The sequence below is a fragment of the Anastrepha ludens genome, chromosome 4 (genome assembly GCF_028408465.1).
Source record: "Anastrepha ludens isolate Willacy chromosome 4, idAnaLude1.1, whole genome shotgun sequence".
Lineage (NCBI taxonomy): Eukaryota > Metazoa > Arthropoda > Insecta > Diptera > Tephritidae > Anastrepha > Anastrepha ludens.
In genome coordinates this window covers 87,296,161-87,313,367 of record NC_071500.1, presented here as the reverse complement: position 1 = coordinate 87,313,367, position 17,207 = coordinate 87,296,161, and the positions used below count along the sequence as shown (strand labels likewise).

General features: G+C 35.9%; 2 protein-coding genes across 8 annotated transcripts in view; both read right to left on the bottom strand.

The window, feature by feature from the left end:
* Positions 1-12,475, bottom strand: part of LOC128860080 (phosphatidylinositol 4-phosphate 3-kinase C2 domain-containing subunit beta) — a 54,374-nt gene extending 41,899 nt beyond the window's left edge. For 2 of the 4 annotated variants that reach the window (XR_008454216.1, XM_054097327.1), the window contains exons 1-3: positions 11,804-12,475; positions 1,870-3,237; positions 1,755-1,810 (exon numbers count right to left, since the gene is read on the bottom strand). Coding sequence is in view for 3 of the 4 variants with exons in the window: in XM_054097327.1 (XP_053953302.1) it covers positions 1,755-1,810; positions 1,870-3,200 (1,387 nt within the window). In the remaining variant the exon portion in view is untranslated. Of the gene's footprint in view, positions 1-1,754; positions 1,811-1,869; positions 3,238-3,307; positions 4,226-11,803 lie in introns of those variants that run through there. The other 2 variants (XM_054097328.1, XM_054097330.1) reach the window with 2 other exon arrangements.
* A 2,680-nt stretch (positions 12,476-15,155) lies between these two features.
* LOC128860081 (uncharacterized) overlaps positions 15,156-17,207 on the bottom strand; it is a 57,703-nt gene continuing 55,651 nt past the window's right edge. For all 4 annotated transcript variants that reach the window (XM_054097331.1, XM_054097333.1, XM_054097332.1 and 1 more), the window contains one exon: positions 15,156-16,807. In XM_054097331.1, coding sequence (XP_053953306.1) covers positions 15,980-16,807 — 828 coding nt within the window. In that variant the 3' untranslated portion in view covers positions 15,156-15,979. The remainder of the gene's footprint in view (positions 16,808-17,207) is intronic.

The following is a 17,207-nucleotide window of genomic DNA, read 5'->3' as shown; positions in this document are numbered from 1 at the left end:
CATGATATTCTATTGATTAGTTCGTGAGTTATGGTGCTAAGAGTGACGCTACTTTTGTTTTTTCAAAACAATGAATCAAAAAGAATTTCTTTTTTTAGTTTTACACTGCTTCTTGATGGGGAAAAGTACCGTTCAAGCGAAGCAATGGCTTGAAAAGTGTTATGGGGACTCCATTCTATCAGAAGCAATAATAAAACGATGGTTTGCTAACTTCAAACATGGTCGTAGAGACATAGTGAACGTTCAAAGAGGCCGTAACACCAGCAAATATCGAAAAAATTCACAAAATCGTTGACATCGTAAAGATATCAAAAGGCTTTATATTGCATGAGCATTTGACTATGAGAAAGCCCTGTTCAAAGTGAGTGCCGCGTTTGCTCACTTTCAAAACAACGCACCGTGTCACAAGTCAATTAAAACAATGGCAAAACTACATGAATTGAACTTCGAATTGCTCCCACAACATCCACCGTATTCGCCAAATTTGGCTCCCAGCGACTACTGGCTGCTCGAAGATCTAATAAAACAATGTTCGCCGGGAAGAAATTTCAGTAGAATGAAGAGATTATCGCTGAAACTGAGGTCTATTTTGAGGCAAAAGATAAATCGTTCTACAAAAGTGGCACTGAAATGGAATGATTGCGTTGTTCTTCATGAATAAAGCTAATTTTGGTAAAAAAAATGTGTTTTCTTTGTTAAGCTCGGGACTTTTCAGCCCATGTGTTAGGTACCTCCACTTGTAGAACAACAGCAAGACGCACAACACAAGTTGGAGAAGCTCGGCCAAACATCTAAAGTATTTTGAATCAAGTAGACTAAAACTTAACTGTGATTTTCAGGGATTTTAATGGTATTTGATAGCTTCAATTGCACATCTCCTAAAGAATCAGCTCTTATTAATGAATTTAGGAAACAGATTCATGAAAACTGCATGGAAACCGAGCAAAATAGATATTAAATAGGATTATCTACAAAAGGAAGTGAAAAATTGCATAGAATGAAGCGAAGGGGTGTGACAATATGATTATTTTTATAAGAATTTTGTTTTCTTTTTTTATATGTCGCATACACTTCTCAGATCTTTAACAAAAATTTATTTATAACAACAAAAAACGACATTTTCCCTAGGCCTTTAAAATAGGCATGAAAAGTCAACTTATCATCTTCAAAATCTTTAAAATATTTTCCTCAAATGTCCTTTCTCGAAATAAATATGAATCTGAAGAAGCAAAATTTGCACTAACCCATTAAGCCTTCAAAAATGGGCGAGTCATAAAAAAAAAAGTGCAAACCTCACCATAGCCAATTTTTTGTATGGCATACATTAACATTTCCGCTGAAAACTTTCAGCCTCAACAGGCATTGGTTAACAAAAAATACTTTCTCAAAATATTCGATTGTAAGTTACTAACAAAAAGTTGGACAAAAACAACATAAACAACTTTACGGAGGGAGTTTATTGAAAAACACGCTACTTTCTTGGAATAGAGGATTGCAAGAATCAGCACCAATACAATACTTAAAAAATGTTTTCCAAACTATCATAATAATTTTCAAGCCTTACAATGATGAGCAAATAATTAACGCCAAGCCAAATTGAAATTCATACGCAGGAACGCATTTCAAACAACAACTATTGGAATTTAAATGATCGCCAATTTTTACTAAATCATCATAAATTCAAAGTCAAAGTAGCAGCTAAAGTTTGCACAACTTTGGGGTTTAGACGCAGACAACAGCAATGCAATGCTTACCTGCTTCATCCGCATTGAGCAAAGGATCGAATGCCTCCAGTACACTCACGCGCGAACTGCAAAAAAAGCAAAAAATTAAAGTGTTTTTTTCCAAATACATTTAAAGCCAACATACTCATCCTCCTGACTAAGATCGATCAAGTCGTTGCCAGTGCGTTGCGATTTGCGCACAGGTGGTGTTGGACGACGCGCGCCAGCCGCAGCGGCACCGATGAAACCGCTACTACCACCACCCCCAGCACCTTTGTTATTACTGTCATTCGGTGTTATAGCTGCCGCAGCAGACTGCGACTTGGTCAGCGGCATTGGCGCCGCTGCTATTGAAACATTGCTCCCTGTGGACGATATATGTGGTGATGCTGCTGCTGCCGACGCGGCACCATAATAAGGCGCAACACTTGGTGGCATGCCACCATATTGAAAACCATAATGGGAAACCGTTGATGGAAATTGTGGAGGTATATAAGCGGCCGCTGCAGCAGCTGTCGGTGGTGCGCTCTGTGTATAGTTGCTGGCATGCGTTGGTGCAACAAAGCCACCGCCCACTGACGGTACGAAGCCCATGCGCTGTGCAGGATAAACGACGCCCGGTGGCATTATGGCCGCCATAAGTTGATGCTGTTGCTGATGTTGTTGATAATACTGCTGCTGTTGTTGTTGCTGCTGGAGTGGCATATTGTAAAGTTTTTGCAACTCTTCGCTTGTTAGCGGCACTTTCTGTTGCTGCGCTGTTGGCAACGGCGTAAAAGGCACTAACTGCATACAATTGCCGCCGGCGCCACCAGCTGCACCCGCTGCCGCTGCCGCAGCGTATAAAGCAGTATTGTGTGTGGGCGTGGCCTGCGGAGGCGGTGGACCACGAAAGCCAGCTGCCGCTTGCATCGAAGTCATTGGCGTCGCAGCCACAGGACCGAATGGCACTAGTGCCGTTTGTTGACTCGACGTCTGCAATTTTTGCAAATCTTCTATTAATTTTTCAAAAGTATTGGGTTGTGCCTCTTTTGCTGTGGGGCTTGAAAAGGAAATGAGATCACTTTCGGGCAGCGTGGCCGGTGGTGTTTTGGAACGTTCACGTGACGCCGCCGTCACAGCGGCTACATTCAACGACACATTGTTGTTGGCCTCCGAGTGACGCCGATGCGGTGGCATTGGCGGTTGTGCTGTGGTTTCGCTTGAATTGCCGCGTGATTGCTGGTAACGCGTACGCAACTGGGCATAGAAAGCCACCGCGGATTCGGTCGATTGCTGGCGCTGATTTAGGGAATGTGAATGTTGCAACGATGGTGATTGCGATTGAGCGCGTTCATTGTAATAGTGGGCGGCAGTGCCATACTTCTTGACGCGTCGATAATCATCAAGTGCTTGTTGCTCCAAGCTTAAAGCAGTCGCTTTTGCCAAATCATCTTGGAATTGTTTATCATAATCGATTTCCGATTGATTGGACATTTTTGCTCTCTAATACTCTAAGGCGTGACAATATCTGCTGGAATGAAACAAGAAGCAAGTAAAATGCATTGCAACCGAGCCCAAATAAATGCTAAATATGTATGTACATGTTAATAAAAAGTTTGACCATTTACAAAAGTGGCCCAACAACAGCAAACGCGCGTTTAAGGTAGATTAACTATTTTTTGTCGGATTTTATTTTTTATATTGGGGTTTGTATTTTTTGTACTTTTTTTCTAATTTTTTTTTTTGTAATTTTTTTGTTGTATTTTTTTTTGTTCGTGTTTTATTTTTTTGTATTTTTTCTCTTTTTTGTACTCGCAATTTAATTGCAAATTAATGTCCAATTCAATTCTTTGCAACACTTTTGTTTGCCAAATAATTTCGAATGTACACTTGAACTCGGTGATTCTCGCACTAAACATTCAACGTAGGGAGAGTTCAAATGGGACCCCTCTAAAAGCTAACAGAAACAAAGAGCAGCAAAACCTACGGTCCCATTTAATCAGCACAATGGTTTCTGATAATATTTACTGTTATTTATTGTTGTTTTTATCTAAATGAAACACACAAACACAAATACCTGCGATAATACTCGTGAACTGCATGGCAAAATAAAATATGTTGCAATGCGTTATCTGATAAAAGTGATTAGGCGAACTATGAAATGTTAATTATCATCGTTAGCAGATACCGTCATGAGTGCTGGTGACCAAAAGATAGCAGTTTTCGAGGCTCTGTGCTCAAGTTCATACACAGGGCACAAGCGAAAGTATTCTTTACAGGCTGTTTAGGAAAATAAGTATGTACAATTTGTACCTCTGCAACCAGAATACTTTGTATAGAAAAATTACGTTCATTATTCCTAAATGATAAACAATTTGGAGAAAAATTAGGAAGGAAGCTAAGGCTCCCACCGAATTGTAGTGCTATGCCTGATGATGATGATTTCCCCTTCTCTCAGTCATCTTGTACATGAATCAGTAAAACCATGTAAAGAATGATTTTTATATTTAATGAATACGAAGTTAATATGAAGTTTTTATATTCTTTTCGTATTACGAATGTTGTTTTTCTTAATACTTAAAGTAGGGGAATTTTTTTATTTATTTATGTATGTATTCATTCATTCATCAATTAAAATAAAACTCAAAAAAATTTCAAATACTATTATACCTATATGGTAAACAATATGGTGAAATAACACACGGGCTGAAAAGTCCCGGAACTAACAAAGAAAAAACTTTTTTTTTTGTCCAAAATTTGCTTTATTCATCAACGTAACTTTCATCAAGAACAACGCAATCGATCTAGGGCCACTCTAACATTTCAGTGCCACTTTTGTAGAAAGATTTATCTTTTGCCTCTTCATTGTACTGAAATATCTTACCGGCGAATATTTTTTTCAGGTCTGCGAACAGCCAGTAGTCGGTGGGAGCCAAATCTGGCGAATACGGTCGATTTGGGAGCAATTCGAAGTTCAATTCATGTAGTTTTGCCATTGTTTTAATTGACTTGTAACCCGATGCATTGTCTTGAAAGTGAGCAAACGCGGCACTCACTTTCTCATAGTCAAATGCTCATGCAATATAAAGCCATCCGGTTCTTTTGATATCTTTACGATATGAGTTAACTCACGCAACTTCACTTTCCGATTATTTAAAACGATTTTGTGGATTTTTTCGATGTTTACTGGTGTTACCGTCTCTGTGGACGTCCACTGCGTTGTGCAGCATCAGGGTCTCTACGACCATATTTGAAGTCAGCAAATCATTATTTTGTTGTTGTTTCTGATGGAGCGGAGTCACCAAAACACTTTTCAAGCCATTGCTTCACTCGAACGGTGTTTTTTCGCATCAAGAAGCAGTGTAAAATTAAAATACGAAATTCTTTTTGATCCATTTTTTTGAAAATAACTCACGAACTAATGGCTGGCATATCATGAAATTTGAACAGCTGTCTTTTTAAGGTTAGTACTAACTGAAAAAGTGGTGAATGCAATAATACTAATTCCTTCTATGTGTTAGGTCCGGGACTTTTTAGCCCATGTGTTATATTAGTTACAATTCAAAAAGTGTATCTCCATATTAATTTTTGACATAAAAGTCATATTTTCCTTCATTATTTACAATGTCTCCCCAACGTTTAGGCTAATTTTGAATTCCCTGCTCAAAAAATTGTTTGTCCTTGGAGCCAAAATACGCTTCGATATCCCTTTTTATAATATAGCTTCTTTTGAAGAGTAGTTCTTGTTACTCATATGGGATTGAAGTCCACGAAAATGGTGATAATCACAAGGTGCAATATCCGGGGAGTATGGTGGATGCGGCATTAGCTCCCATCCGAGATCGTTCAGCTTGCCTAATGTTTGAGGTTGCGTTGTTGTGGTGAAACAAAACTTTGCGTCTGTTCACTAAAGACGGCCGATTTTTGTTAAGTGCCTCATTCAGATTTGATAGCTGATGGAAATAATAATCAGCAATTATCGTCTGGTTTGGTTCCAGAAGTTCATAGTAAACAATGCCGGCCATATCCCACCAAATAGACAGGAGAATCTTGCGGTGAAGGCCCTCTCTAGGGGTCGGTTCTGGTGTTTCATCTTTATCTAACCATTGGCGTTTGCGAACAGGATTATCGTAAAGGACCCATTTTTCATCACCAGTAACGATACGGTTCAAAAAAATTTAATTTTCAAGCCGTTGCAGCAGCTTAGAACACACATTCACTGTCTGCTGCAGGTTGGCGACGGAAAATCTATGCGGAACCCATTTTCCCAGCTTTGAAACCTTTCTCAACTGAACCAGGTGCCTGTGAACTGTTCCAAGCGATGAATTTAACCTCTGAGCTATCATATCGACTGTCAAATTTGGCTCAGCTTCCACGAGTTCGAGCAAGGCGTCGGAGTTAAAGACTTCAGAACGACCAGCGCGCGGGGCATCCTCCACGTCGCAGTTACCACTTCGGAATTTTGAAATCCTCTTTTGCGCAGTCCTTACACTCACGGCAGCAGTTGTTGTTTTATAAAAAAAAAATACAAAATATGCCTCTTATATGCGTTCGAAGATTCCATTTTATTTTTTAACAACACGTTCTTCTATCCGCGATTAAAATCACTTGTGGAATGCACAATATATCAAAGAAAATATAAATAGTTCCGTTATATTCAGCGAATAATTTTTTGTATGCAAGAATCGTACAAAAGTGAAATTATGGGTAAAATACGCACGAACTTATGGACTGGCCTGATACTAAAACTTGCAAAAAATCAGAACCGATTAAATTTTGCACTATTTCTAGAAGTTATTTTTAATTTTTTTTCGAATCAATTACTTTTTTACAAGTAACAAATTAATGCAAAGACATAATTTTGATTTTGGATCACTTTTACTTTCAACACAAAGCTATTGTGTTCTATTGTCATACCCATAACTTCCTCTCTATTTTTATGCATCACACGTATAGTATAACTTCGCATAAATTAAAGATAGGCTCAAGACTTCAACACAAGGTGGATTCGCTTAGCAGCTGATTTGTTCAAGGATGATAGCTTACCAGGCTTGCTATTTAGCTATGGTGAAAAATAAAACTGTGAGGGGAACTTTGGCTGCCACGTCACTTGGGGATTCGGCAGCCGAATTCTGCACGATCATTTCACATGTATTCACACACTCGTCCAATCAACCGGATAGCAACAAAGCAGCAGGGGTGAAGGTTGTGTTGATTTGTTTTCACATATCACTAACGCAATCTTATTGGCAGCCGAAATCTGCATGATAATTTCACACATATTCACGCACTCGTTCAATCAGTCGTTGTTCAGACGGCAAAGAAGTGTCATTGGTTGATTTTTTTCGAATATCACCAAACAATCTCAGTTTTTCTGTAAACGCACCTCAAGTGACGTTAGCCTAGTCACTGACTCTGTGAAAAGAAAAAGGCGGCTTGAAACTGAAAGTCTCTCCACTAGCGGAATAACAACAAGACGCACACCACAAATAGGAGGGGAAGCTCGGCCAAACACCCAAAAAAGGATGTTTAGATCTAAAGCCCCTTTTTTATGCCTTTACTGGTCGCGTTTGACAGCTGGGATTTTTTGAAAGGTACATTTGACAGAGCACAGTAATTATTTGACGGCAGTAGGATCATCTTTATTATCTGATAAAATTTTAAACAAAAACTTATCATGTAAAAATAGAATGACTCTGGTTTATATGCCCGCCCAAAGGATACCTTTTCAGTTTTGGCGTTAAAAAAATTTTATGCACATCAACCATAAATATAAACATACATATTTTTAAGTATGTATATGAATAAGTGTTTTAAACTCCACTAAGTAAAACCCAGTAATGTAGCCAATAAAAACTAAAAACATACAATCACTTCAAAAATTACGATTACTTAAATGGGGGCTGGATTCATAAGTCTTTTTTACATTGCATCATATCCTCTGTGTTATATATGCCGTACCAACTGGATAAGCAACGTTGCATTTAAAAAATATTATTATCGCTTTAGCACGCTTTGAAATTGTGGAATAATTCATAAAGCAAGCCTAAGCTGCAAGAGCTGATAAGCCACAAACTGGATAAGTGTCAAAACTAAACGGGTTTCGAAAAACACAACCCGTATACAAGTTGGGCGCTGTGATAAGAGTTTGTAAAAAATAAGAACAAAATTGCGAATATGAAGAATGCAAAATACAAGCGAACGATTTTCGTATACTGAAAAGGTACATTTTAAATACCCAAGGAAAATTTTAGAAGTACACCAGCTTTTAATACTTCCCGGACAAAACTGATGTTACCTGTCATGTCCGATCGACTGTCGCAAACCCTTCTGTCATTAAGCAGAGGGGAGTGCAGACGGCTGGTTGGACTGGTGACGGGCCACTTTCTGTGGGCAAAGCACATGGAAAGGTTGGGCATCTCAGACAGTGTACTCTGCCCAGCTTGTGAAGAGGAGGATGAGACGGCGGACCACTTCCTGTGTGTCTGCCCCGCCTTCGCCCGAATCAGGTTTGAGGTCTTTGGCACTGATGTGTTAAGAAGCGACCATCTTGGCTCCTTGGCACCACAAGATCTACTCAGATTTCTTCGGAGATCGGGTAGATTTAAAGAAAATCAAAAGGGAATCCAAGTGTAGTACAATGGACTCAATTAATGTCTGAGTGCTGCACTTGCTAGTTGTCCCGACAAAAAAAAAAAACAAAAAAAAAAAAAACAAAAAAAAAATACTTCCCGGTATTGGTTGAAACAACTCAGTGATTGAAATCAATACTAGACCCTCAGATCGTTTAAGCTTTCCCTCTCAATCACCAAAATTTCGACACCATTGCAGACGTCGCAAGATACACCGGTCTTCTTATCTTTTCACTCTCAACTCATCTCTTAGGTGATGGTCTTGTCAGCTTAAAATACATATGCATAAGGAATGAAAATATACTTTTTTCGACAGACCTTTTCACTAGTGCTTTTCAATCGTAATACAAATAAATAAATAAATAATTGGTACACTTCTGTTAGGTGTTCGACAGAGCTCCTCCTCCTATTTGTAACGTGCATCTGGATGTTTCTGCATAAATGGAATATTACTATTTACTATATTACCAGTAAAAAAATAATTAAATAAATGGTAGCCGACCACTAAAGGTCAGTTGAAAAAGCTCTTACATATGAAGTTTAGGTTGTCGCGATTAACGAGATGCAACTGTATTTCGTTCTCCTCAATCAATTTCTCTCGATTTCCATTTACTTAAGAATCGAATCCAATTAATGGTATTGAATTGAAAAGAATTAAGTTGAAAGTACTATTCGTCTATTTTTAGGCAAAACAACATTGACGCTAAGCAGACAACGTGCCGTCAGAAAGAATACATCAATGAACGGCAATGGCGCAATGTGGAAAGAAAAGAAATCTAATGAAGCAAAAACATAAAAACATAAAAATACATTTTTATTCACAATGATCAATGTGGTGGTGAAGATGGGTTCATTTGAAGGCCTCGCTTGCATTTGTAAACAAAACAAAGTCAATAAAATACAATAAAAAATTTGCAAAAACAACAAAGGCAAAAAACCGCATATGATTGTTCTTTTCTTTTTTGTTTGTTTTTACTTCCAACAGATTTGTTGAATGAAATACCAACGTTGGATGATACGAATCGTTTTTTATTGGTATTGTTGTTACAGCTGATAACGCGCTGCTGCTACTGCTGTTTCACAATTTACATTAACAAGTTCCCTGTCTCAATACAAAAATGCAAGATTGACCGACAAGTCCAACAGGGTTTTTTGAATAATTTGTTTTTTTGTAGTCATAGGATAGCTTTAGTAATAATAATAATTAACAAAAAAAAAACGGATATAGGGTATTTCTACCTGAAACACATATGGCCCATGAGCGTAGAGGGACATTTTTGCTTCTGCACGTTCATGAAACACATGTGGTTCATATACCCCCTGACGCACATATGGCTCAGGAACGTATCAGTGCTTATCAAGCGCACGTTTACTGAACCATATGTGGCTCAGCGGACAGGAAACGTGTTAACCCTGGAGATTTTGAACACAAAGTCAACGAAAACTTGTCAAAGCATATATGTTTTGCGCGAGCCCATTGACGGGACTAAGATATAAAAACTACATTTTTTTGCTTTTAAATAAATGTGTAATATTTCAGGAATATTGTGGCAAAATTTCAACTTGATCGGAACAAAATAGAAGAAGTTACGAGTATTTGAACATCCATAAAAAAATACTTAAAACAGATACACAAAAAAAATATTCAAGACACTAAAGCCAACAAAATGAGATAATTTTCTCCAGACTTCGTATTTAATAAACTATCCTATATAAAAGCTGGCTATGGACTGTCGCAAAAATATTCGCTCAAATTTCCTCCACCAACCTAAGCATAGATTTTTCTTAGAGTTGTTAAAATGCTTTCATTTTCCATACATTTATTTATTATTATTGTTTATTTTCGGTTTCTAGTAACTTTATTTACTATAGAGTATAAGAACGCCCTTTCAAAAAACAAAAATAATAATAAATAAATAAAATTATATATTCTTATTAAAAACAAATATTTAAATACTTCCGCCAATTGATAACTTCAGTCAATTTATGTTTAAAAAGAAGAGTTTGCTTGGGATGGCTTTTCATTGCTACCACGACAAATTTGCTTATAATATGTAAGTGCATGGATTGAATTTAAAAATTATAACACACAAATGTAGTCACAATATCAGCCTTTTAATTTATAGTACTTTTTATAAATTACCATTCAGAATTAATAGCAATATTTAACGTTAAGAATGCTTAATTTTTGCACTAGCTTGAAAAAATTCCCTATTACAGACGCTTATTTTACTTAAATACAAACACAGAAAGGTAACAATATTCACTTATAAACACTCCTTATTAATTCAAGTTGTGATTTAAAGCTATTTTTTCTCAATAATGCTACGAATTTTATAAAAAATCTATTATTACAACTGTTCTTCTAAACGCTTGTAATACCGTGCAAAATAAATGTGCGAAGGAACGATAGTGAGAAAAGAATAAAGCGAAACCGAAAAACCCCATCAACCAACAATGAGCTTCGATAGAACTTTTGTAGTTTTTAAAAGAGTTAAATTAACCTTTGGCCTTCGATAAATCATTATTTTCAAAAATAGTGAAAATGTGGACTAAAAAATCGTGATATTTCAGGAAATAAAAATTTTATAAATAGTGAAAATTTGGAATAAACTTTTTAATTTTAAATATATATTTTCAGATATACTGAAAATTTGGAATACAAATCGGGCGATTTTTATAAAAATAGTAAATTTTTCGGGGCGGAGCCACGCCTTCTCCCTGTCCTCCTCCGCCCACCACCGCAATATATCGTGGTAGTAATGGAAAGTTTAGCAGTTTGCTGGTCAATGTTAGAAGCTTGATTAAAAATTACCAGGCAAAAAACAGACACATTTCTAATATAGGTCTGCTGCCCACTTAGTTTTGTTCAACTCAAAAACCACGTCCCAAAAGCGTCACATCCAAATTACAGTGCGAAAATTGTAAACCATGCTTAGCAAAATATGCAATAAAAGATAAAAGTAGAGAGCTCAACTGGCATACAATATTTCCAAACCATACCACTGCTTTTGGCAGTTAGAAATGTGTATTAATAGAATAGTAACATACATGTTTATGGTATGTACATATGCAGAAGCGTTAGAGCAAGGCATGTGTCTACCTCTACATACAAGCTAGCTATAGTAATGTTGGCCAACACACCGCATACAACACCTTAGTGGAACTAATTGCGCCTACTTATATCTGCAGTATAGCAACACCAGCTCGGTGGCATGACGATAGGTGCGTGTCACTTTAGACAGACACTCAGCCATTTGCGGTACGGCGTCATCATCACTAGTTCGTATTAAGAAAGTACGATTATAGCACCCGTTTACGACTTTGCATGTCTCCGGTTACCACTTATTTAATAGAAATTGCAAAGGCACCAATGCAAGCATGCAGGTAAGAGCCAACATTGAGCTACACCATTTTACAACTACAAATTTGACAAACTTCTTTGCCGGTTCGACATTAACTTACTTAATTTTTGGGAATGAACACGATTGCGGCTTCGCACATATAGGTATAAGTATGTATATGTACTCGAATATTTTGCAAGAAGATAGTTTATTTTCTCCAGTTGAATTCTCCAGAGCAGCCCTCGTTTGGTATAGATTGTTTTGCGGCACTGCGGTGGCGTATGTTGTTTGGTGCGGACTATAAGCTATTCGACTATTTCTGTTTGGTGTGATGGAATATTGCAGTCTTTTGTTTCACAATCGCTTAGCCAAATATGCAGTATTTAGTTTTCACAGCCCTGAGGGACTACACTTCACGTTTGCTGCTATGGAGATATTTGCCTTTTTGCTGTGCTGTTATATTTTCTTTTTTTCAACTTTTCTTTCGATTATCACCTATTCATGCACTACTAGCTCTGCGTTTCGTTGCTTTGTTAGGCATACCGTGTTTTTGCTTTTTTTTTATTTTTACAATGGGGAAAATGTAAAGATATTGAAGCTTTACTTATGGATAATATTAATTATTTCAAATTTGTCACTACTTCCAAGTTTTTTCGTGTCGTAGAGCACACGGGGGTATGCCCAATTTGGTCACCAAAAAGTGGGGACCATATAAAAATTATAATGAAAAAAATTTCAACAACTATGGGGCAGAGATATAAAATAATCTACTCGCCACCAACTGAAGTTTCCAACTGAATGTAGGGAAATTTTTATGTGCAACTGTCAGAGAAAGAAAATTACACTGACAGCTATCGGCCATTTCATTCCACACTTTTCTTTAAAAAAAAACTTTCTCCTCCTATCAGAGTTGCCAAGCATCTTGCACGTTGACCTAACTGCGTAAATACACCATTCTATTATTATTAGAGAGATGGAAAATAATGAAAAAAACTTGGTTATATTTTTGCGAGCAAAGAAAATTTCATTTGTTTAATTGTGCCAATTGTAATAAAACATTTGGAAATTTCACGACCTCGATTTGGGTATTTCCGACCTCGGTACATAAATGTAACTCACTGGTTGAATGGAATGATGATTTAAAAAAAAACACAAATAGTATGTATTATTTATAATGACTACATAAAAAATAGCAACTACTATCCATTCATTACAAGTGCGAAATATGGTTGTGTTTGAGCCCCATATTATTTTCCACCAAGGCGAATTGAGTACTGTACTTTCTGAGAATTGTACTTTCTCTGTCATTCGTGACTTTGCATATGCAGCCTTGATACTCCATGAAGCTCAGTTGATAATCTGCAGCACTATTGGAAAAGTTATTTTGACAATTTTTAAGAAAATTGACAAGAAAATTTTCAATGAGAATGTAAATAAAAAGCACGGCAACAACAAAGCTCTTAAGGGGTTCCGGTGGTCTAGAGCTCGAAAATTTAGGGTATTTTCAGGAATTTTGTTTATAATAAAAAAAAATTCAAATTGATTTTTAAATTTTTTAAGATGTTTATTTAACTTAAATAAGAAAATGAAAAACAAAAAGAAAAAGTTTTTTAATGTTAACATTTTTAAAAATGGCGCTGAAGTTGACCCTCCCGAAAAATTGGGCCTGGGCGGTGTTGTCCATTTTGGCTCTTCTATTTATCTGAAACACAAAAACCAAAAAAATTATTAATTAGTAGGACTGTAGCTATGTCCCGTACTAGAATAATAAAAAAAAAAAACAGAAAATTTGACACTCTAAAAATAAGGTTTTTTCTCAGTTTTTTTATTTAAAAAAATACGAAATAATTGGAATAATAATATGATTCTAGTATGGGCGAAAGCCATTGATGTTGTGAATAACATATTAAAATTTCAGATGATTCGGTTGAGTAATTTTTTTTTTGACAACTCCAGGCTTAAAAAAGGAATTTTGAAATAATTGACTTTAAAGTTTTGAGAGTGGATATTTTCCATGCCGCCGCGTAACGTATCTGACCCTATCTGCTAAAATGGCTATAGAATCGAAAATTCTTCCTTCTTCCAAAAATTTGACAGTATATTCTACTTTCGAAATATCAAAAAAAAAAAAAACGATTTGTTGAAAATTCTAGACCACCGAGATCCATTAACTTTACATTCAAAATTCCAAATATAAGAAAAGAAGCAAATCATCTGCTCTAGCGAAGTCAAAGCGAATTGAATACTTTTTCTATCATTCTTGTAGCGAAGCCACCTCGTATAAATTCACCTTGTACCGTTTTTGTCCCAAACATGTACATATGTATGTATATTGCATCATGGTCAGAAGGAATGGATTTCTTTTTGAAGTCTAACTCATCTTCAAAGCGCGTTTGCCAACTGGCCAATATCATGATTCCAGTCAAGCTAAAAACAATGCAACTTTTTTGGACTGTAAAAATCAGTTATTCTAAACTTTAACGTGCTTTTCATTCTTCACCTCATTTGCGCAGTGAAATTTTTGGAAATGTGTTTGTTTTGCTGGTTATAATCAACAAATCGTGAATATTTTGTTGATGGAACATCCTATATTGACAAAATTGTCAAAAATTTCGCTTAAATGGCGCAATTATTGACGCTCGAACACACCTCAATACTACGAGAACCGTTCGCGAATCCCTAATAAAAATACGTTCACATATGCAGTGATTAGCAATAAATGTACAAAAATTGATCTACCCGTTTACATATGCAAGATTAGCTGCTAAATTAACAATCAGCTGTCAAGAGGGTTTTGAAAGGTTTTTCTTCAGAGAAATTGTTGGTGGTGGAATATTTTCCATGTGACTGTCAGCGCAGAATGAAACAATGCGAATTCATTATTTGTTTTCTTCTTTGCCAATACTTCGCTTTGACAGTCAAACGTACAGAAAATTGTTGTTGGTCTAGTGCCACCACCTTTAATGAATGCGCCTTGGTTTCTCCTTAAATTTATAATAACAATTATCGATAACACAGGACTGTACACCAACAACTATATTTTCGTTTCTGCGACAGTCGTTTCTACCTTAACGGGACGACCCGGATTTACTATATACCCGGCCAAGGACGGTCACTCCAGCAGCACTCCTCGTACAAGTATAGGGAATGTTTTGCTGCTGCAATAACAACAACAACAACAACAGCAACAAAAAGTATATTTATAATCTGAAATTATTTTATAATATGAGATTATTTTATAAAAAAATGTATAAATTTTAAAATAAATAAAAAATTTTAAAATAATCTCAGATTTCATGAAAGAAATTTTGTATGTATAGGTAATCTTTCCAAAATCGCGTAAGCGTTTATCACGCCAATTAAGAAGTAGAATCTCCCTTTTTAATTACGGATTGGCGGTTAAGCATGAAAAAGTAGATAATCAATTTATGTGTGCGCCTCTTACAATAATTGTATATTTAATCCAAAACGCATTTGATTTCACATAAAACCGGTAACATTTCATTTTATTGAATTTATTTTGATTTTCATTTCAATTTTTTACACAAAGATTGTTGCTGGGCATATATTATATAAGAATTTACATAGTTAATTTGCTCATTTCCTACGATTCTAATCAATAATCATCGAATGCCTTGCATTTCTACTTTTATGGAATTTTCAAAAATGTTTATAATAATTAATAATTAATAATAATAATAATAATAATAACTTGGTGAAACTAAATACTTCATTTATGAATACGATTTTATTTTCTTTCGAAATTTAGTATATAATTGATTACTTAAACGTATGTATGTATTTACGTAACTACATTTTTATGTATATCAATTAAGTAATTAATGCTAACTGGGTGAAATACAATATTTATAAAGGTAAGGAGGGAAGAAAGTGATAACAATTTTGCTTAGCTATTAAGAATCGCAGACCTTTTAAAACTTCCACTATAGTAGCAGTTTTTGTAATAGTTACATCATACTCGTAAACAAATTTATATGTAATAATATTAATAAAAATTGGCAAAACATGCGCTTTACGTATTAAGCATACAATTAGTTAAGTACTATTGAGCCTTTATTGAAAATGCAATGAGCGCTTTAATTATGAAAGGGATTGAATGTGATGCTCTTTCGGTCGGTGGTGGTGGTGGTGTTGGTGAAAATGTTAATTGTGATGCTAAGTGTGCTATGGCTTGACGCAAAAGCGCCAATGTGTTATGTGTAATTTTAATTATAATCTTAATTCTTGCTTTCATCGCTGCTGCTGACTTAGTTATTTTCCTGCATTTATGTCGCCACTATTCGACAGTGGAGTCGGCCGCTCCTGGCGCCGTTTTTGAGATCAATATTTCTGTTTTATCACTTTTATTATCATCAACCGTTCCTTCGACTATACGATCGCCAACCGCATAGTCAGCATCCCTAGCTTTATCACCTACATCCAAAGCGGCCTTCTTTATGATTTCCGTTGACACCGATATCATATCCTTTACTAATTGAGGAACATTCTCATCATCCGACGGACTTGAATTAATATCGCGCTCGAATTCAGTCACTTCATTATCTATGGAAAACTCCTCCAAGTCACAATTGAGCGGGCGCCAATCATTCAACTCCGTCGTATTCAACTGGTTTGGCAAAGGTTCGCCGGTTATATCGCTAAGACGCATGCGCAAGCGTTGAGAGATATCATTCAGTTCCTCTAATTTAGCACTGACGGCTTTATGAATTGCGCTACCAAATCTTTTAACTGGGTCCTCGGTGGCACCGTCCGAAGGGTCTTGTGCGCTTTCATCACCACTATCCGCCGCCTTTAATTGTAATTCACTTTTTTGCATTTGGGTTTGCTGAAATACTAAGTGAGCAAGGTACTTAGCGTACCAGCCATCTATTGGCTTGGCATGCAACTGTAACTGTCCATTTATACGTCCATTAAAATCTATCACATTGAAGATGCCACCAATGTATAGGCCATGCAAAAAAGTGCTCAAGTCTAAGGCGATAAAACCGATGATGGCATCATCAATGGGTTTGGGCACCAAAGTTGTGGTGGAAGTTGAGCTACTGGTAGTGCCAGGCGGTACATTTGCCTTCTTCCAAAGCTTGAGAATGAAATTTTGCTTCGGCTGCAATGAGGTAAAAGAAAGTGTTTCAGTAGAAGATGCAGAAGAATGAGGTAAAATGAGCAAAATAGAATAAAATAAAAGAAAACGAAATAAAAATAGTGTATACTGAAATAGGTATACAAAATTCATTATAAAAACAATATTAATAAAAAAAATATTAATAAAAAAAATATTAATAAAAAAAATATTAATGGAAAAAAATTAATAAAAAACAAATATTAATAAAAATATTAAATAATAAAAAACAATATTAATAAAAAAAATATTAATACAAAAAACAAATTTATAAAAAAAATATATAGGTATATATTAATAAAAAAAAAAATTTATAAAAAAAATTATCAATTATCAATTATCAATTGGCGCGTACACCTTTCGTTGGGTGTTTGGCCAGGCTCTT